This window comes from Felis catus, chromosome B1 (genome assembly GCF_018350175.1).
Source record: "Felis catus isolate Fca126 chromosome B1, F.catus_Fca126_mat1.0, whole genome shotgun sequence".
Taxonomy (NCBI): Eukaryota; Metazoa; Chordata; class Mammalia; order Carnivora; family Felidae; genus Felis; species Felis catus.
Genome location: NC_058371.1, coordinates 49,072,617 through 49,095,400, shown reverse-complemented (window position 1 = coordinate 49,095,400; position 22,784 = coordinate 49,072,617). Strand labels below are relative to the sequence as shown.

Here is a 22,784-nt window from a genome sequence, read left to right as displayed (position 1 = left end):
AGTTCTATTGGATAACACTGTTTAGACTATTTACGTTTAATGTAATTCCCTGTGATTGGATTAAATCTATTTTGCTATTGTCTAATAGCTCACTGGTGATTTCTTTATATTTTTCCTTTATTTTTATTATTTTTACACAGAGTATGAACACACACGAGAGCATGTGCGAGCAGGGGAGGGGCAGAGGGAGAGAGAGAAGCTCAAGCAGGCTCCACACCCAGCAAGGAGCCTGACAGGGGACTCTGTCTCACAACTGTGAGATTGAGACCTGAGCTGAAACCACGAGTCAGAAATTTAACTGACTGAGCTACCCAGACATCCCTGTATATTTTTCCTAGTCTTTTTTTTTTTTTTTTCTGTGCTTCATTTTGGTAGTTTTTGTTGCTTTGTCTTAAAATTTAGTTACTTTCTCCTCTAAGATGATGTTATTCTTATCCATTGTATTTTTTATTCCTTGAAGTCCCATGAGGTTGTTTGTTTGTTTGTTTGTTTGTTTGTTTGTTTGTTTTTTACATCTTCTTTGCTTGTTCTGCTCACATTTTCCTTTACATTACTGAGTATATTTTTTTAAGATTTACATTTTAAGGTTCTTAACCTCCAAAGTCTCCGTTACTGTCATTTTATGGTATATTTCTATTGGTTTATTTTTCTCCTGGTATGGATTATGTTTCTCCTTTCGTGCCTGGTAATTTTTTTCGGCTGCTGGACATTTTACATTGTTGAGGGCTATATTTTCTTGTTCCTTGCAAAGGTGTGTGATTTTGTTATGGTCCAGTTACCTGCACATTATTAGCTTATTTCTTTTGAGGCTTTGAAGCTTTATTCTAAACCTTTTCCTTGGGCTAAAATATAGCTATACTATTAAATTGTGACCATTTAGAGGACTTTAATCAATACCCTGTGTGTTACAGGGTTACCACACTCTGGCTGATGGTGAGAGAACTATTCCTAGACCTGTGTGATCTCTGACTGTCGTTGAGTCTACTGCTTGCATTTGGTGCTTTCCTTGACTTTGGGATGTTCTATTCATCGTATGTCAGATAACCAAACACACAAAGGGAGACCTCTTTTCAGCTCTCTGGAGCTTTCTCTCTCATTTTCTGGCTCCCTGTAGTTCCCTGCTCCACAAATTCTAGCTTCTTAGGCCTCCTTGACCCTTGATCTCCATCTTCTAAATTTGATTAAGATTTCTGGGCTCTATTTCTTTGTGCTGCAGCCCAGAAAGTGCCTTCAAGCGATAAGTTAGGGCAATGCTAGGCCTTACCTCATTTGTTTTTCTTCTCTCAGACATTTATTGTCAAATGTCTGAAAATCAAGTTTTTTAATTGTTCATGATGAGAAGATTGTTCAATTGTTCACAAACAAAAGTAGGACTCCTCTATCTCATCTTTTTTAATGACTGTATCATGCTCTGTAATACAAATATAGTATAATTATGACTCCAGTGATGACTACTTAGATGTTTTGTTTGTTTTTTGCAGTCACAAAACCAGATCCCCAGTATTCAAATATATATGTGTGCATGCACGTGTGTCTATGATGTCTTTCAATCATTGGCAAACAGCATATAGTAAATAGTTCAGGCTTTGTGGGCCACATAGGGACTCTATGGACTGTTTTATTTCTAAGTAATCTCTACACCAAACATGAGGCTCGAACTCACAACCCCGAGATCAAGAGTTGCATGCTCTACTGACTGAGCCAGCCAGGCACCCCTCATATTCTTCTTTATTTATTTCTTCACAACACTTTCATAATCTAAGAATAAATCTTAGCTTGTGGGCCAAACAAAAATAGGCTGTTTGCTGACCCCTGCTTCGGTGTTGCCATAAGATAGGGCTCCAAAAGTAGACATAGTCAAAGGATATCCATTTAAAATTAGGGTAGATAATAGTATCAGATTGCTCTCCAAAAGACTATGCCAATTAATACTCATATGTTGAAAATATTAGGATGCTTGTGTAGAGGTCTTTTCAAACATTAACTTTCTATTTTTTATTTCTCTTTCTGACATCAGCACTATGTTCAACTCCATGTATAAATATTCCTGCCTCTCCATTTATGCAGAAGCTTGGCTTTGGTACTGGAGTAAATGTCTACCTTATGAAAAGGTGAGTATAACATTCCAGATTAACCTTTTCACATGAAACATAGATGCACTGTACTTGGAGACAAAGAATATGAAAATTCAAATATTTTGATTTGAGGTATGTTCCTGACCTTATCTGACTGCTATATTCCAGTCCTAGAACATTTTATAATTTGTCAAGAGTTTTTCCTGGTATACTTTTCTCCTAACTTCCTGGTGATGGGTTACTAAAGAGGTAATTTACAATTTTTCCTTGGCTTGTGTGGGAAGGGAAGGGGATAGAGGAAAGGGGTTCCTGTATGGTAACAATGCAGGATTCTCAATAAGAAAATCTCAGAAAGGATGCTAATATTGGGGGATGTCAATGACTGCTAATCTCTGTTTGGAGAGTGGCCTTCTCAAGATGCTCTCATTTAAAGAAGTAAAGTTTTTTATTTCTTCTGTCGTTGTTAAGTGAGAAGGGTATATACAGGATTTTAAAGCAGGAAATTTGTGTTAAAAGAAAAATGAAATTATAAGTGTCAACAAACACATTCTTAAAAAAATTGTTTCTGTAGGGGCGCCTGGGAGGCTCAGTCGATTAAGCATCTGACTATTGATTTCTGCTCAGGTTATGATCTCGCAGTTTGTGGGATCGAGCCCCTTGTCAAGGCTCTGTGCTGACAGTGCGGACCCTGCTTGGGATTCTGTCTCTCCCTCTGTCTCTGCTCTTCCCCACTCTCTCTCAATAAAAAAATAAACTTAAAACAAAATTTTTTTTTCTTTGACTCATTACTCTGTACCTAGTTTCATGTTTCTTAAGTGGCAAACAACTTAGGTCAATATATATTCCTTAATGCATTCTTAGAATTAGCCTGACTTCCACCGTATCCTTAGCTTCATCCAGGTTTATGTTGTTTCCAAATAGAAATGCTTTCTTCAGTAAAAAGCTAATGAATTGAGGGCCGCCTGGGTGGCTTAGTCAGTTAAGCATCCAACTTCGGCTCAGGTCATGATCTCATGGTTCATGAGTTTGAGCCCCACTTGGGGCTCTGTGCTGCCAGCTCAGAGCCTGGAGCCTGCTTCAGATTCTGTGCCTCCCTCTCTCTTTGCTTTTCCCCTGCTGGTGCTCTGTCTCTGTCTCTCAAAAATAGATACATGTTAAAAAAAATTTTTTTAAAGCTAATGAATTGAGAATAACATAGCAATTATATATAAGTGGCTATTCTTGAAGAATTTTTGCAGTTTAAACACCTTCTTTGTGTGTTTCTGTGCTATTTGTTTTCTGGACATTCTTTAGTGTCTAAAAACTCTTGTCCAAACTATTTTGAAAGGAAAACATTTCTCACAGGTTCATGGTTAGTCTCGTTTTCCCCCCTTTTAAAAAAATGTCCTTAAATGTAAACTGTGTTGCCAACAAAGTTCTATGTATGAGAGACTTAATTAGAAAGCTTCACATTGTTGATACTGAAAAATAGCCCTCACTGCCTGACCATACCACTCCTAATGTGGCCCTGTCAACCCGGGATTTTCTTTTACTGGGAACCTGGACATTCCCTTTACTTCTCTAGTGAATCGGATCCTGTTTTTCTGTATCTTACATCTTACTGTTTCTTGGTTTACATTTCATTTTGATTGAGGGCATTAGTAGCTCCCCATGAAAAGATGCACAGGAAATAGATTTTTGAGAATTTGCATTTTTGAAAATGTTTTCATTTTACCCATGTACTTGAATGGCCCTTTTTGTTTTTCTGGATCACAATTCTCCTCTGGAAATAATTTTCCTCTAGAATTTCGGGGGCATTGCTCCATTGTTTATTAGCTTATAGTGGTGCTCTTGACATTTCTGAAGCTTTTTATATGATCTGTTTTATGTAATCTGTCCCTCCCACTGTCCTGGAACCTTGTATGATCTGTTTGTCACCAGTGTTCCTGAAATTTCACAATGACATACATGGGTATGGACCTTTTGGAATCTGAAAATTCCTACTCTTAAATTTTAAGATACTATTTTTTAAATTACTTTGTTGATAGTTTTTACCACCTTTCCCCCCTACCCCCCATTCTCTTCTCTATCAGGAATTCCTATTATCTACTTTTTTCTCTCTGTCTTTTTGCCCTGTTTTCTGGGAGATTTCTCCAACCTCATCTTCTGATATGTCTATTTTTTCATTTTTGTCTCTCTTTTTTTAAAAAATTTTTAGACAGAGCATGAGTGGGGGAGGGGTAGAGAGAGGGAGACACAGAATCCAAAGCAGGCCCCAGGCTCTGAGCCGTCAGCAGAACCTGAAACGGGGCTCAAACCTGCAGACCATGAGATCATGACCTGAGCCAAAGTCAGATGCTTAGTTGACTGAGCCACCCAGGTGCCCCTGTCTGTCTTGTTTTTAATGAACTATCTGAAAGTTTTCCATTCTAAAATGGCATCCTAAGTCTTTTGAGGGTGCTATAAGTACTCTGTATCCGGATCTGGATATTAATATACACATGTGAAAACACATTGAGCATTTAGTGTGCATCTGGCCATGAATTACCCTTTCCTCGTGTGGTTCACAGGTTCTCAACTGTGCCAGTACTAATCTCAGTTAAAGACCCTCTGCCTTTATCCCTTCCAAAGCCAGTCTCCAGTCTTCAGAAGCCGGGGGATTAGGAGGTGGACAACTGCTAGTGATACAGAATTGGGGAGGGCATCTAGGAATTCATCTGCTTTTTTTTTTTTTTTTTTTTAACGTTTATTTATTTTTGAGACAGAGAGAGACAGAGCATGAACAGGGGAGGGGCAGAGAGAGAGGGAGACACAGAATCTGAAACAGGCTCCAGGCTCTGAGCTGTCAGCACAGAGCCCGACGCGGGGCTCAAACTCACGGACCGTGAGATCATGACCTGAGCCGAAGTCGGACGCTTAACCGACAGAGCCACCCAGGCATCCCTGCTTTTTAAGTAACTTTCAGGAAGTTCACTGGGCCTGTTAAGTCAGTTACTTTAATCTTTTTTCCAAGCTTCCAGAAATGTGTGTCTCCTCTGCATTATTTCCATTCTTCTTGTTGGATATAGGTCTTAATATACCCATTTGCTTTTATTTTAGTGGGGCTTGGGAGGTATCAAAATCATATGTGTAGTTTCAAGCTATGATTTTAATCTAGAAGTCTATATTTTTTTATGTTAAATCAAATTTGCATTCCTAAATTAACTTAGTTGTGATATATTACTATTTTTTAATAAAACTACTGGCTTCATTTTGCTCTTTAGGAGTTTTACAGATATGATTTAAGTGGAATTGGCTTGTGATTTTCCATTTTCGCTGTCCCTGTTTGATTTGTTTATTAAGGTTATACTAAATTCATAGTCCCCTTTCTTTCTATTCCCTGGAACAGTTTATGTAAGATGGAACGATAGCTTCCTTGAAAGTTTAATAAACTCACTTGTAAAATTATTTAGGCTTACTGTTTGTTACAAGGATATTATAAACTCTTGATTATGTTTTCTTAGAAATTTCTCCATTTTGTCTTTTAATTTTATTGAGGTAAAAGCTGTATTTATTCACATATTTTTGTATCTCTGACAAATCTGTGGCTGTTTTTGTTAACAATATTATTGTTCGGGTCTTCTTTTATCTTTTTTCCTACTGCGATCTCATTAAAGATCTGCCTGTTTTATCTTTTCAACAAACCAACATATAGTTTGGCAAAATATTTTATTCAGATTTCATAAATATGTCTGTAGATTGAGATATGTTATGGAAAAGGCAAAGATGGAATTGTTCACTGAATTCTAAAATTTTTTTTAATGTTTATGTATTTTTGAGAGAGAGAGAGAGAGAGAGAGAGAGAGAGACAGAGTGATCAGGAGAGGGGCAGAGAGAGAGGGAGACACAGAATCTGAAACAGGCTCCAGGCTCTGAGCTGTCAGCACAGAGCCCAACATGGGGCTTGAACCCATGAACCGGGAGATCATGACCTGAGCCAAAGTTGGATGCTTAACTGACTGAGCTACCCAGGTGCCCCTGTTCACTGAATTCTAAATGCTCAGGAGTTGAGGGGTACCCTTTGAAACTTGAAATACATATTTTTCTTTTTTTTTTTTTTTTAATTTTTTTTTTTTTTCAACGTTTATTTATTTTTGGGACAGAGAGAGACAGAGCATGAACGGGGGAGGGGCAGAGAGAGAGGGAGACACAGAATCGGAAACAGGCTCCAGGCTCCGAGCCATCAGCCCAGAGCCTGACGCGGGGCTCGAACTCACGGACCGCGAGATCGTGACCTGGCTGAAGTCGGACGCTTAACCGACTGCGCCACCCAGGCGCCCCTTTTCTTTCTTTTTTTTTTTAATGTTTATTTATTTTGAGAGAGAGTGTGCATGTGCCTCATTGTGAAGATTCCAAATTTATTTCTAAAAGTGACTAGCCTCAAGTAAAATTGTGGTGTATTATTCTTCATATTTTTAAGTTTATTTTGAGAGAGTGCGAGCGCACACCAGCAGGGGAAGGGCGGAGAGAGAGGGAAAGAGAGGATCCCAAGCAAGCTCTGCACTGTCATTGCAGTGGAGCTCGATCTCAGGACCAAGAGATCACAACAACCTGAGCCGATATCAAGAGACGGGCGTTTAACAGACTGAGCCACCCAGGCACCCTGAAAAATATATTTTTCATAATAAAATGATATGGAAGAGGTCATCTTCAAATACTGTTGTTTCTAAAACTGGAGGTTTAAGAACAGTTCGGATAAACTTGTGTGTGATAGATGTATGTAAATTAAATCTAGCAATCCTTTAAGTGCATGTTTTTTTGATTTAAAAAAAGAGAGAGAAAAGGTCCTGTGATCATAGAGCTGTGTTCATGAAGTAGTAGGTTCTTGGCTCTGTCTATTGTTTTATCTTCCTATTGTTAAACTTTTTATCTCTAACTTCTGAGGCTCTTTCATTAGCTTTTGTGCCCATATGTCGCATACACTTTGTCCTTGTTAATTTGCTGTACCTATAAATAACTACCTACTTTATCAGGTAAACTTTTCCCTGACTTTGTTTTACCTATTTATTTAGACTTCAAAATGTTTACACCTTAAATATTCTTAAAATGGCTGTATCTTCCTAGAAAATAGACACTTTATATTTTTTTCTCATTTGTATGTTTATTATCTCCTTAAACATACGTCTTTTGAGTAGATGGTGAACAGTATAGGATGGACTGGCTAGTGTAGGGACACAATATTTGTTGGTTAAGAACAATCTGTTATTCTTTGCATGATCATATATGAGTCAAATGTTTTTTGTACATCTCTTCTTTAAACTTCTTGGACATTAATGTTTATTATTTACCATTCTGTAACTTGCCTGTGGTACATATATAGTTAAGTGTTTGATAAGTAGTTGGTAGTCTGACATGCTGGAACGGAAAAATTAGAAAATAGTATAATAATTTTGAAGTTTAAAATTTATAACATTCCATGTTTTTCCTTGTAATTGTCTCTTTTTAACCCATCCCTTTCAGCAATAGATGTCAGGCTTCTCTTATAATTAACAGATATATTAGCTAGATATCTTCCTTAAAAAGGATATGGAGCAGAGGTGTTGATAGTTGAAAATATTTTTTGAAAATGTTTAAAACAAATTATTATTGAGCTCTTTGCAAAATGTGTAAGTTCTTCCTAGTCATTTGAAATACATTGTGGTTCTTATTCTTTCTATATAATTTTTGATTATTTTTTTAAGATCTCCAAGAGGTTTGTCTCATTCTCCTTGGGCTGTGAAAAAGATTAACCCTAGATGTAATGATCATTATCAAAGTATGTATCAAAAGAGGCTAATAGATGAAGCTAAGATTTTGAAAAACCTCCATCATCCAAACATTGTAGGTAAGTTTAAATTTATTTCATAGCAGTATGTGTGTTTATTCAGAAACTGTGTATATAATCTCTTAACCAGTTTCACTAATAAAAATGAAGATGATGGTGGAGTTTGGCAAGAATCAAATTATTGTGACTGTTTTAGAATATAAATTATTATGTAATATTTGTAATGTTTATATATATTTAAAATTTCATGGAATAAATATAGTCATTATGATGCTGGCACTGTAAAGAATTCAGGAATATACAATGATCTTATTTAGAGAATTTCCTTATTTTCTAATATAATTAAGACTGGTGAAACCATTATATTTAGGAAGGCATAGAGCATTTCATTTAAAAATATTTTAATTTGCAATACTGTTGGCAAGCACTGAAGTCATTTTAAATTATATCTACTGAATTAGTTTCATAAATAGTGGTTTCATTGTATTTTGTCAGTGTTACTCCAGACACGTTTTCGATCACTGTAAAAAAACATAAATACAGTTGTTCTTCCCTATTCTAGTAAGAAAATATCCTGTTTTCTTTCAGGTTATCGTGCTTTCACTGAAGCCAGTGACGGTAGTCTGTGTCTTGCTATGGAATATGGAGGGGAAAAGTCTTTAAATGACTTAATAGAAGAACGAAATAAAGACAGCCAAGATCCTTTTCCAGCAGCCATAATTTTAAAAGTTGCTTTGAACATGGCGAAAGGGTTAAAGGTAACCATGCCATTATGTTTTAAGTGACTTCTATGGGACTTTATATACCTAATTACAAGGTGGGATTTTTTTTCCCCCAAAAGAGGTAGTTGCCTTAAGTTAAAGTCTTTATAAACTCTCCTATTGCATAGTGCACTATTTCCTTGTTTTGATCAGCAAAGTATTGTTTGAAGCCTTTACGTAGCCTGAAATAACCCAACCCAGGTAGTTTTGTTTATAGAGATCATGTGTTAGGTGTAGTTAAAAGGATTAATCAGTTTAACACAAATTTAGTAATTATTCCTGGGGGTGCAGCCTAACCCTTCTTTCATGTAAATAAACCTCTTAAGATTGTTTTGTGGGATGTTAAGTTTTGAACATCAGTTTACATGTGTGGGTTAAATGAAAAAAGCTCTCTCAATGTTATGCAAATAAATTGTTGTGACTTTTGATAGATACTGTGTAAAGAAGGAAAACTTTTGTTTTAAAGTTTATTTATATATTTTTAGAGAGTGAGTGCAAGAGAGAGCAGGGGAGGAGCAGAGAGAGGGGAAGACAGAATCCAGAGTAGGCCCCATGCTGTCAGTGAGGAGCCTGACTTGGGGCTTGAACTCACAAATGTTGAGATCATGACCTGAGCGAGATCAAGAGTTGGACACTTAACCAACTGAACCACCCAGGCACCCCGGGAAAAGAATTCTTTATCCTAATAACCAAACAGAAGTAATGATGGTTCTAAAACACCGTTGAATGACTCAAAAGTGGATCATGATTGATACTGATATCAAAGTCGCATGTTAAGAGTTAGTATGTAAGCCAATTTGACAATAAATTATATTCATTAAAAAATAAATAAAAGAAAAAAATAATTGTATTAGTTTTGAGGCACCTGGGTGGCTCAGTTGGTTAAGCATCTGACTCTTGATTTCAGCTCAGGTCATGAACTCACAGATTGTGAGATCAAGCCCCATGTTGGGCTCTGTACTGACAGTGTGGAGCCTGCTTGGGATTCTTTCTGCCCCTCTCTCTCTCTCTGCCCTTCCCTAGCTCACTCGTGCTCTCTCTCTCTCTCTCTCTCTCTCTCTCTCTTTCAAAATAAATAAATAAACTTTTAAAAAAATAATAAATTAAGCACAGTAACTGTTCCAAGATACATACCAAAAATTGTCTCTGCAGTATTTTCAAACCCAGCTCACAGAGTAGATGCTCAGATGCTGATGAACAAATAACAGTGTAGCAAGATTATTTTTGATTATGCGTGAGTAGCATTACTAAGAAAGAGTTGATGTGTAAAACAAAATATAGTCTTAGATTACATTTCTGCTTCCTCTTCTGCTTGTGACCTCTGTGTAGCCCTTAGTCATCTGTTCTGCATCACCTCAGTCATTTGAGAAAAGTGTGCCTCATTGTGAAGATCCCAAATTTACTTCTAAAAATGACTAGCCTCAAGGAAAATTTGGTGAATTTTTTAAAATATATTTGTATTATTTAGAGAGAGAGAGCCATGAGCAGGGGAGGGGCAGAGAGAGGGAGAGAGAGAATCCCAAGCAGACTCCTCGCCCCGCCTTAGAGCCTGTTGGGGGGCTCAATCTCACGAACCATGAGATCATGACTGACTGAGCCACCCAGGTGCTCCAATCGTGGTATATTTTTAAAGCTGCAGTGTCTTCTTTTAATAGACAAGTATGAGATGAGTTTGAAAATAAAGTTAGCTTACCTATAAATGGACATTGATTTTCAAAGACTCCTTTAGGTCTGGTCAGTATGGCAGACTATGGTAACAAAGGATGTTCCCTGGTCTGACTTCAGATAGTTTGAAATGATGAACAGATACAATCCTGCAGTTCAGGAAGGGAGTTCAAGTTGTTATTTTTGTTTGAAGGTTATGCTATATTTTTATCAGTTTATATATTTGCTCAGATGTATTAAATTTCAACTGTTTTAGTATCTACACCAAGAAAAGAAACTGCTTCATGGAGACATAAAGTCCTCAAATGTTGTAATTAAAGGTGATTTTGAAACAATTAAAATCTGTGATGTAGGAGTCTCTCTACCACTGGATGAAAATATGACTGGTAAGTAGTATTTTTTTTGTATTTTTATGCAATTTTTAGGTTTCTAATTTTTACATATTTAAATAGGCAATAAGTTTATATACTTAAAATTAAAAACTATGTATAAAAAGTATACAATAAATAATACCACTCCTTTCCTGTCTCTCTTCCACCCAGCCTCCAGCCCCCTGCTTTGTCACACCAATATAAATTATTGCATTTTTATTAATATACTTTAACTGAAGATAACTTTAGGAACTATTTCTAACCTGGCTTGGGATTTTTATGTGGTAAAATATCTGGGAGTAGAAAACAGTTTTAATAAGGTTTTATAAAGGAACTCATTTAGTTTCGCATAATGATAAGATTGGGGAAACTGGTAGAAGAAGAAATGGGTGGAAGTAGGAGAGAGGGGTGCTAATAAAGCTAGATCTTCTGCTGCTTGCCCTTTGGCCTGCCCCGACTCCTTCTCTGATGTAAATACTGACCTTTCTCGACTCCTTCTTCTCTGATATAAATACTGACCATTCTCAGTGAATTTAAGATCTTGGTAAGAACCAAGAGCCAGCATCATAAAGAAGGTCCCTGCTTCTTTTGTACGCTTTTTTTGTACTTTTGTACGCTTTTTTTTTTTTTATGTTTATTTATTTTTGAGAGAGAGAGCACGAGCAGGGTAGAGGCAGAGAAAGAGGGAGACAAGGAATCTGAAGCAGGCTCCAGATTCCGAGCCATCAGCACAGAGCCCGATGCGGGCTCGAACTCAAAAACCGTGAGATACGACCTGAGCTGAAGTCAGACGCTCAACCAACTGAGCCACCCAGGCGCCCCAGAACTTTTGTACACTTTAATTTCTAGTAAAAATCAGCGAGTTAAGTGAAGAAAAAAGCCAAGATGAATAGAGTGACTTTATAAAGATGTCTGTATTCATTCATAAAGATAGGACTGTTATGAGCCTTTAGGCTATATAACTGCTACCAAGTTGAAACTTTCGAAAATAAAGGAGAAATTATGAAACGATGCAAGTAAGATATTTTTGGCATAATTTTCTCAATCCTTAGTAGGTCAAATAGACAAAACTAAGATGTAGAATATCTGAGTAGATAATAAGGTGAATCTTTATACATCCAAGTATTTATTAAAGCTGAACGCACATAAAGTTACAAGAGAGAACCTGAGATTACATTGTCCTCAGTGCTGCAAATCTAGAAATTAGTGACACAATTGGAAACAAAACACCCACATTTTTCAAGAATTTAAAATATTTGTAAATAATTCTTAGCTGAAATCAAATTCCAGCTATACTGTATTTAGAAAATCAAATCAAAACCTATTCGATATGGTCAATACTAAAAGCAAAACATTTTCATTATTTAACCTTTATGAAACTAAGTTTGAGTTTTGAATTCACATCAGGTAAAAACATAAATGAAGCCTTAGAGACAGAAAGCAGAAGTGAATGAATAAATCCATAAATTCTGCATTATCCCAACATGATCTGTTTTATTTTAGAACATGTCAAAGTTCATGGTTTGTAAACATGTGAAGTTCAACCTTGATACATGTTCAAACATAGCCGGGAAAATTTTGTGAAAGAATGATGAACAGGAATTTTCCTGAGGTGATGTTAAGTATTATAAAGCCACAGTAGTGAAAGCAGTGATATTCCTGCCAAAATAGGCAGAAAAATGGAAGGAGTCCAGTAGTCCCAAACATATCAAATTTATTATATAACACTGACGTTTAGTAGTATTGAGAAAGAAGTAGTTGAGTCAGTAAATGATGACGTGTGGACATTTTAGAAAAAATAAAGCTGTTTTCCATTCTCAGTCTAATCCTTGTAGGATTAAGAGGTGAGGATTAGGATTTTAAGATGTTAAAAAAGAGTAGTGAAAAAAATTACAGGTAAATAATTCATTAAAATTGGGCTTAAGAAGGACACTAAAACTAGAAACCATTTTATGTTATGTTATGTTATGTTATGTTATGTTATGTTATGTTATGTTATGTTATTTTTTCAGGAGTAGGATTTAGTGATTCATTATTACATCTAACACCCAGTACTCTTCCTAACAAGTGCCCTCCTTAATGCCTATCACCCATCTAGCCCATCCCTGCCCAACACCCCACCAGCAACCCTCAGTTTGTTCTCTGTATTTAAGAGTCTCTAATGATTTGTCTCCTCTCTGTCTTTATCTTATTTTTCCTTCCCTTTCCCCATGTTCATCTGTTTTGTTTCTCAACTTCCACACATGAGTGAAATCATGTATTTGTCTTTGGCTGACTTACTCCCAAATTAGCTTAACATGTACTCTCATACGCTAAGTAGAAGTTGCAATTCAGGTTATCATTCAGTATCATATCAGGTATCATTCACGTTAGGATAAGTTTTGCTGTGGTAGCATACACCCTCAAAAACTTCAGTGGCTTAAAGCAACCACAGCTTATTCAAGCTACAGATCCATTATGGCTATGTTTCATTCTCATTTTTAGGACCTAAGCGGCTAGAACATCCGCTATACGGAACACTGCCGTCACTGTACATATGGAGGGTAAAAAGGCTCCAGAGCTGTGCAGTACAGTAGCCACTAGCTACATACAGTTATTGAAATTAATAAATATTAGAAAAGTTTAAAAATTGATTTCCTCAGCCACCCTAGCCACTTTTCAAGTGCTCAGTAGCTGCCTGTGGTTAGTGCCTACCATATTGGGACAATGCAGATATGGAACATTTTTATTACCACAGAAAGTTCTGTTGGAAAGTGCTGCTCCACAAGTCTTGCACTAACAATTAAATGCCCCAGATTAGAAATGACACAAGCCACTTCTTTCACAAGTCACTGACCAGAACAAGTCAGATGGCTCCATCCAACCTTGACAGGCCAAAAAGTGCATCCATCTTTGTGTCCAGATGGGGGAGAGTATGACCTACTTGATGAACAGCACTGGTAACTGCCACAATGGTACAGTCTTTTCAGAGGGCAATTTGGAAATCTATATTTAAAAAACAAAAACAAAACAAAACCCCTTTCAAAATGCCCTTTGGTCCTATAATTCATTCCCAAGAACATATTCCAAAAAATAATTGGGCACTGCAGACATTTTTTATAGTAATCCGATATATTAATTTCTGCAAAACCAAGAGACTTAGGCTTGTAGAAGAAATAGAGTTAAGACAGAAGAATCAAAACTCATGCAGTGTTGAAAACACAGCAGTAACGAAAACGATAACAATCCTGATAAAAATACTAACACGTGAAATCTTCACTGGTGCCCAGCATCAGCCCATCCTGTGAAGCCATAAACCCTGGGTTTGTGCTTCCTTGAAGGTGTATATTTGAGGGCATTTATTTTCAATACATACTTTTAATTAAAAACCTGATCTGGCTTTCTCCAAAAAACATTTGTAAGCCTGGGGGAAATGTCTCCGCAGCTCCTTTACCGGCACTCTGCGCTTCATCAGTTTATGCTTATAGTCAGCATAGCTGACTAAACCAGCCATGCATTAAGAGAAGGCAGTTCTCTTCTTTTTTCTCTTGGGCTAAGGCTTTCTCTTTATGAGGAAGTTTACTCCCAAGCACTTTAAAAATAACAGGTGCTGGGAGAGAAATTAATCTTTTTTTACTGAATTGTGTATGTACTAACTTATAAAAATATACATTGTAGCAGTATAGACTATGCAGAACTTTAGGCGAATGTCCACCAGTAAGGGGTGGTTTAATTTATTGTACCACCACACAATAGAATGTTATTAAAATGATACAGGTTTATATTTGTAGGAATGGTATATCCAGATATATTGAGTGAGATGAACAGATCATAAAATAGCACTTAAATGTGTACACATTAAGAAAAGTTTGGAAAAAAATACACCTAAATCTTTAAAAGTTTTCTTTTTCTTGGGGCGCCTGGGTGGCGCAGTCGGTTAAGCGTCCGACTTCAGCCAGGTCACGATCTCGCGGTCCGTGAGTTCGAGCCCCGCATCGGGCTCTGGGCTGATGGCTCAGAGCCTGGAGCCTGTTTCCCATTCTATGTCTCCCTCTCTCTCTGCCCCTCCCCCGTTCATGCTCTGTCTCTCTCTGTCCTAAAAATGAATAAACGTTGAAAAAAAAAATTTTTTTAAAAAGTTTTCTTTTTCTTTTCTTTTTTTTTTCTTTTTAACATTTACTCATTTTTGAGAGACAGATTGTGAGTGGAGGAGAGGCAGAGAGGGAGACACAGGATATGAGGCAGGCTCCAGGCTCTGAGCTGTCAGCACAGAGCCCAACGCAGGGTTTGATCTCACAGACTGCGAGATCATGACCTGAGCTGAAGTTGGATGCTTAACCAACTGAGCCACCCTGTTGCCTCTTTACAAGTTATTTTTAAGTTTCGTGTTTCAATAGGTGGTATATTCCCATGTTTCACAACTATAATATAAGGTGTGCTATGACAAGCCCAGTTTTAACAGTGGTTATCTCTAGATTATTTATTTAACAAATATTGTTAATACTTAGTATGGCTAAGCACTGTGCCAGGTATTATGAATATAGAGGAAAATAGGATAGACACAGTCCTTACCCTTTCTTAATTTTTGTATGTATTTTTTATTGATTTTAATTAATTGATTGGTTTGATTTAATTATAGTTAGCACACAATATTATGTTAGTTTCAGGTGTATGATAAACCTATACATTACGCTATGCTTTCCCAACTGTAGCTACCATCCGTCACCATATAATGCTATGCTGTAACTTTCATCCCTATGACTTATTCTTTCCATAACTGGAAACTGTATCTCCCTTTCACTCATTTTGCCCATGCCCCGCATCCCTCTCCCCTCTGGCAACCATCAGTTCTCTGAATTTGTAGTCTGGTTTCTGCTTTTTGTTTGTCTTTAATGATGATTTTTAAAATGATTTAAAATGATTTTCTTTAAAAAAAATTTTTTTAATGTTTATTTTTGAGAGAGAGAGTGAGCTAGGGAGGGGCAGGGAGATAGGCAAACAGAGGATCCCAAGCAGGCTCTGTGCTGACAGCAGAGAACCCAATGCAGGGCTCAAACTTAGAAACTGTGAGATCATGACCTGAACTGAAGTTGGACACTTAACTGACTGAACCACCCAGGCACCCCTGGAATTGTTTTCTTAATTTCTTTTTCTACTTTGTTATTAGTATATAGAGAGCAACAGATTTCTGTATATTAATTTTATATCCTGAAACTTTACTGTATTCATTTATTACTTCTAATAGGTTTTTGGTGGAGTCTTTAGGGTTTTCTGTGCAAAGCATCATCTCATCTGCAGCTTACTTCTTCCTTACTAAGTTGGATGTCTTTTATTTTTTTTTTTTCTTGTCTGATTACAATGGCTTGGACTTCTAGTACTCTGTTGAATAAAAGTGGCACAAGTGGACATCCTTACATTGTTCCTGATCTTAGAGGAAAAGTTCTCAGTTTTTCATCATTGAGACTGATGTTAGCTGTGGTTTTCCATTTATGGCCTTATTATATTGAGGTATATTTCCTCTAAACCCACTTTGTTTTATGAATTTTCATCACGAACAGATGCCAAATTTTGTCCAAAGCCTTTTCTGCGTCTTTTGAGATGATCATATGATTTTTTTTTAAGTTTATTTATTTTGAGAGAGAGAGCACACATATGCAACTAGGGGAGGGGCAGGGAAAAAAGGAGAGAAAGAATCCCAACCAGGCTTTGTGCTGTCAGCTCAGAACCCAACACAAGGCTTGATCTGATCTCACGGACTGTGAGATCACGACCTGAGCCAAAATGGAGAGTCAGACACTTTTAACCGACTGAGCAACACAGGTGCCTCAAGATGATCATATGATTTTTATCCTTTGTTTTGTTGGTATGGTTAATCACATTAATTGATTTATCAATCTTAAACCATCTTTGCATCCCTGGAATAAAATCTATTGATTATGGTGAAGGATCCTTTTAATTGTACCATTGTATGCAGTTTGCCAATATTTTATTGAGGATTTTTACATATATGTTCATCAGGGATATTGGCTGGTAGTTTTATTGGGTTTTTTTGGGTTTTTTTTTGTTTTTGTAGTATCTTTATCTAGTTTTGGTATCAGGGCAATGCTGACCTTGTAGAATACATTTGAATTTTTTTTTTTAATGTTTATTTTTGAGAGAGAGAGAGACAGAACATGAGCGAGGGAGGGGCAGAGAGAGGAAGAATCAGAACTTGAAGCAGACTTCAGGCTCTAAGCTGTTAGCACAGAGCCCGACATGGGGCTTGAACTCACGAACTGCGAGATCATGACTTGAGCCAAAATTGGACGCTCAACTGACTAAGCGACCCAGGCACCCTGTAGAATATACTTAGACGCTCTCCTTCCTCTTCTGTTTTTTTCAGTTCTTAACCCTTTTACTGTTCATAATCTAGGACAGCAAGCTGCTCTTGAATAATGTACAGCGTAATGACTGTTATGATAGAAGGGATTATATAAACACGACAGTGCCACTTAACACAGCCTAGATGTTGAGAAAGGCCCTCCTAAATAAATAATGTTTCGGCTAAGAATTGAAGAATGAGGAGAAGCTCCAGTTTAATTATTTTTCAGTTTGGCATAATGACCATGAGAACTAAATCAGGTAATGTCTGCTTATCCTTTTTGAATGTAGCAAAGGGCAATAAAATATCCATTGTTTCTGTATTGACAAAAAGGAATGAGTCAACCATCAGTTGATGACCACATCAGACTTTTGTCAGAACAATCCATCTTCACAGAGAAGCAGTCTTGATCAGTAACATATGTGGGGGAACCACTTCCATTGTGTTTAAATTCTAATCTCACGCTTGGGCAAATATCCGCGGACATATAGGAAATGCACTTGGCTGGCATCTCCAGTTGGAGCTGATGTATTAGATCCTGAGCTCTAGAAAGCTATTTGGTGTGGTACATCCCTGTAGGAATTTGACCAACATAGAATGAGGTATGACTGACTCCTTAACCTTATCACCAGACTCACTGCCCTTGTCGACCATGTCTAGACTCTTACCTAGTCGGGCATTCTATTAGGTGCCTCTTAGGTACAAGGTGGGATGGGGGAAAACCTTCAGGGAGCTTATACTGGACATGACTGCCTTCCAATGTGTACTGTCCGAAAGCTGGTGTAAGTGAAAAGGCTCTCATAGAGACATCTTTCGTCCTTGCCACCTGATGCTGGGTGCTGCCCCAGTCTGGCTTCTTCGTTCTCACTCTGTCTTCAGAGTGTACTTATTAGATGTACCCCTCCCCACCAGAATGTTGAATGAATGAACTTATGAGTGCTTGTCTACTGGCTCTTTGGTTTCCTGAGTGCGAGATTCTCATTTTTCTCTCTCCCTCCTCCCATTTGTTCTGTCTTTATTAATGTGAGAGGGAGAAAGGAAAGAAGGGAGGGAAGGAAGAAGGAAATGGAAATATGAGTAGGCCTCTGTCATTCCTGGGCAGAAGCTTTCAGAGCCAATATGTGATTTGACCCTTATCCTTTCCCCTGACATAGCAATTACAGAAGCAGAGAAATGGTTCTTCTCTCTGCCTGATGACAGTATGGTTTGAAAATGGAGAAGCTGGAGCACAGAGATGCATTGATCTGTTCACAGTCACACAACTCGCAAATGTCCTTAAACCCAGGCAAGGCAGTCTGGCTCTGGAGTCTGTGCTCTTGACATCCACAGTCTCTCTGTATTCCTGCCCCCTCCTAAGAGAATTGCTATTTCTCTACACCCTTGCCAACTGACTAGCTTTTTAATATTTAACAATCTGATAAGGAAAAAGTAATTCTTACTAATGAGATTGAGTGTATTTTCATGTTTACTGTCTGTATTTCTTAACCTTTAAAACTACCTGCTAAATCATTTGCCCATTTTTCTTTGGGTTGCTTGCTTTTCTTAGTGATTTCTAGTGCTTGCCCTTATGACCGACTTACTTGTACTCATTTCAGTGACTGACCCCGAGGCCTGTTACATTGGCACTGAGCCTTGGAAACCCAAGGAAGCTTTGGAAGAGAATGGTATTATTACTGACAAGGCAGACATATTTGCCTTTGGCCTGACTCTGTGGGAAATGATGACTTTATCTATTCCACACATTAATCTTCCAGATGATGATGATGATGATGAAGGTATAACCACATATTTTTTTAACATAAATCCCAGTCTCTTCAGTTTGAACTAAAGATTAGCTTATAAAATTATATTTTATCTATTACATTGAAATTTAAAACAGATGTTTGATTTAGTGGTAGTGGCATGAGATGTGGATTATATTACTACTGACTAACTTGGTGCTATCTCAGTTTACTCTCATATAAATGAGTTGTAGGTTAATTGATAATAGGGAGATAAATTGAGAAAATCCTACAGAGCAAAACATTTCCTTAAAAGTTCCTCTTGTCTTGTGGTAGGGTCCCCTCCCTAAGGAAATAAAAAACAAAACAAAACCAAAAAACCTCAAGGCAACCTGGCTGCATGCATATGTGATAACATCCCTCATGACCTTGTAACATGAGACCACTTAATCAGACTGCATGTTTGTGTGTTCGGGTACGAGCCCCACTGAGCCGTGCCAGCACGAATAAAGTTGCTTCCTGGAAAGAAAAGCCTCTGTGTCACTACTCTGTGTGAGAATCCTGCCACTACAGTCTAAGGAAAAGATTGGAAAGCTATCACAGTAAGAGGGTGGGGGGTTGTAACCTATAAACCGTGACAGTATCTAATCTTCACCACGGCAGGATAATTGAAGAGATGGCCTGTGCATACTGAAAACATAGTGGACGAGGAGTTCTTGTTTCGGGAGGGTGAGTTTGAGCAGTTGCTAAGCTTTTCCTGACTTAAAAGTTATTTTGTTTGTTTCAATCTCCAACGCCTTCACGAGCAGATAAAACTTTTGATGAAAGTGACTTTGATGATGAAGCCTACTATGCAGCTTTGGGGACGAGGCCACCCGTTAATATGGAAGAGCTGGATGAAACGTACCAGAAAGTAATTGAACTCTTCTCCGTATGCACTAATGAAGACCCTAAGGATCGCCCTTCTGCCGCACACATCGTGGAAGCTTTGGAAATGGATGTCCAGTGATCACCTCATATTCATGACTGCTGAGCTTTCCAGATGGCTCATGTGTATAACTGTTCTGTTTACTGTAATACATTATATAGTTACTGTGATAATCCATAGTTATTAGACTTTTTGGAAGTGGCCTGTCTTAGGACCGTAGCACCTAGTTAACACTTGAACAGTTACAATATTTCTTAACATGCTTATGATGATAAGCATTTGAGATTGTAGTAGGTTTTCTAGAAAGTTTAAGAAACTAGCTACTCAAATATTTGGATTTGTACATACATACAGATTTAAAACACTAGCAGTAATAAAATGCTGTAAACTGTATGTCTAACGTTGATTTGGATTGAGTGACCATCACTTTTATTAATGTTTCTCACATATTCTTTATTTTTAATGGATCTGTTGAAAGCACTTTGCGCAGTACAACTTAAGTCTACTTTTGCTTATCTTTTAAACCATTAACCTTTTTGCTGGCCTTTTTGGGCTGATGTGCTCCTTATTAAATATGGTCACTGGAAACCAAGAGAAATGGCTCAAAAGACTAGCTCCTTGGGTATTTCCAGATGTTTTTGGTTAAGGCTTGTTTTGCGCTCTTGGGTCTCCCCCGATCTTTGACTTTTGCTTTATTTATTAAATGTATTTTCTGTATTGAGATCCCTTTTTTATTTGTTGTTTAATAATCTATACCTTAAGCATATCACAGTTCTGGTGTAAAAATAATAAAACTCTAATAGAATGATATAGAATAAAGGAGACTGTAGTTACCAGAAGGTGTCTTGTTTTAGATTTCATTAATTTGAATGTCATTAGGTGTGTTGAGTGAATGTGGTAGGTTTGTTTCTCTCTTGTGGCCTCATTTGTTAATCTGAAATGAAGGTGATGATTTGGATCAGCATCTTCCATCTGTGTGCCACAGAAGCCACCTGGGAATTTTTAGTTAATGAATTGTCCCTGTGACTCCAGGTGATACACCCAGACTTGACTGTGGGAAGCGATGTGGAGAAACGGGAACCCTCTTGCATTGTTGGTGGGAATGCAAACTGGTGCAGCCGCTCTGGAAAACAGTGTGGAGGTTCCTCAAAAAATTACAAATAGATCTACCCTATGACCCAGCAATAGCACAGCTAGGAATTTACCCAAGAGATACAGGAGTGCTGATGCATAGGGACACTTGTACCCCAGTGTTTATAGCAGCACTCTCAACAATAGCCAAATTATGGAAAGAGCCTAAATGTCCATCAACTGATGAATGGATAAAGAAGATGTGGCATATATATATACAATGGAATATTACTTGGTGATCAAAAAGAATGAAATCTTGCCATTTGCAACAACATGGACGGAGCTGAAAGGTATGCTAAGTGAAATAAGTCAGAGAAAGATCATGTTTTCACTCATGTGGATCTTAAGGAACTTAACAGAAGACCATGGGGGAAGGGAAGGGAAGAAAAAAAAGTTACAAGCAGGGAGGGAGGCAAACCGTAAGAGACTCTTAAATACAGAGGACAAACTGAGGGTGGTGGGGGAGAGGGGGAAATGGATGATGGGCACTGAGGAGGGCAGTTGTTGGGATGAGCACTGGGTGTTGTATGTAAGCGATGAACCGTGGGAATCTACCCCCAAGAACCAAGAGCACACTTTACACACTGTATGTTAGCCAATTTGACAATAAATCTTATTTTTTTTTTTAAATCACCTTGGAGGTTCCTGGATGGCTCAGTCGGTTAAGCGTTCAACTCTTGGTTTCAATTCAGGTCATGATCTTATGGCTTCGTGGGTTTGAGCCCTGCATCGGGCTCTGTGCTGTCAGTGCAGAGCCTGCTTGGGGTTTTCTCTCCTTTTCTCTGCCCCTCCCCAACTTGTACTGTCTCTGTCTCTCTCAAAGTAAATAAATAAACAAAAAATAATTACTGTCAGGGCGCCTGGGTGGCTCAGTCAGTTAAACATCCAACTCTTGGTTTTGGCTCAAATCATGATCTCTTGGTTCATGAGCTCGAGTCCCAAGTCAGGCTCTGCACTGACAGCAGGGAGCCTGTTTGGGATTCTCTCTCCCAATCTCTCTGACCCTCCCCAACTCACACCTGCTCTCTCAAAGAGACAAACTTAAAAAAAAACCTGAAAGCTGACTTCTAGAAAAATCTGAACAGTTTTGCACCCTGATAGTTACCCTCACTTTGACTTATATGTGATTTCATTCTTAATAGGTCTGCTAAGCTCACAAGGTAGTGTCTCTCTTGGTCCATTCTCCTGAATTACAGCTCAGGGATACTTTTTATCCCTGAGAAATTTGCGTCCACTTCCTACAGTTGGAATATCTAAATGGGAACAAACTAATGCCCAAGGACCGCACATTGACCGGGCTTGTCGATGGCAGGCACTGCAAAATGATCCCGCATGCTTTCCATCTTGTGTCTGAATAGAGCCTTGAAGTCCTCAACACGGAGTTGCAGAAAATTTGCTACCAACTGTAAGAACATTTTTTATTCTTATTCTGGAACTTGTTCTTTAAGTCTCTCTCAGATGTTGCCTTCCTTTTGGCCATTTGCCTCATTCTCAGAAAAGTAATGTGACTGGTTTGAGGATACAGTGGGACTAATCTTTTTGCTGTATTAATTGTAATTAATTATAGTTAGCAAATAAACAGGCTCCTCCCAAGTAGCTTTCTCACTTCCCAGAAAATCTCCCTTTGCTATCAGTGTAAGGCCTCCAAGAGCCTATTTACATCTCTAGAAAATGGAGACAGGGGTGCCTGGGTGGCTCAGTCGGTTAAGCATCCGACTTCAGCTCGGGTCATGATCTCACAGTTCATGGGTTCAAGCCCCGTGTTGGGTTCTGCACTGCCAGCTTGAAGCCTGGAGCCTGCTTTGGGTTCTGTGTCTCCCTGTCTGTTCCTCCCCTGCTTGTGCTTGTGCTTGCGCTCTCTCTCTCAAAAAGAAAATGGGGATAAGTAGCTGCTCAGGAAATGTTGAGGATTATTTATTGCCCCCTGTTTCCTACTTTAATCGACAATTTGTTGATTGAAATTAGAGATTTATAAATAAAATACTATATATAGGGGTGTCTATGTGGCTC

The 22,784-nt window shown here is 38.0% G+C and overlaps 1 protein-coding gene across 6 annotated transcripts in view; it reads left to right on the top strand.

Moving 5' to 3' along the window:
- Positions 1-20,482, top strand: part of PBK (PDZ binding kinase) — a 30,000-nt gene extending 9,518 nt beyond the window's left edge. For 4 of the 6 annotated variants that reach the window (XM_045055602.1, XM_045055605.1, XM_045055604.1 and 1 more), the window contains exons 3-8: positions 2,018-2,111; positions 7,775-7,917; positions 8,446-8,615; positions 10,540-10,669; positions 18,590-18,769; positions 19,522-20,482. In XM_045055602.1, the coding sequence (XP_044911537.1) occupies positions 2,018-2,111; positions 7,775-7,917; positions 8,446-8,615; positions 10,540-10,669; positions 18,590-18,769; positions 19,522-19,724 (920 nt within the window). In that variant the 3' untranslated portion in view covers positions 19,725-20,482. The remainder of the gene's footprint in view (positions 1-2,017; positions 2,112-7,774; positions 7,918-8,445; positions 8,616-10,539; positions 10,670-18,589; positions 18,770-19,521) is intronic. The other 2 variants (XM_006930742.5, XM_019828601.3) reach the window with 2 other exon arrangements.
- The last annotated feature ends 2,302 nt before the right edge of the window (positions 20,483-22,784 follow it).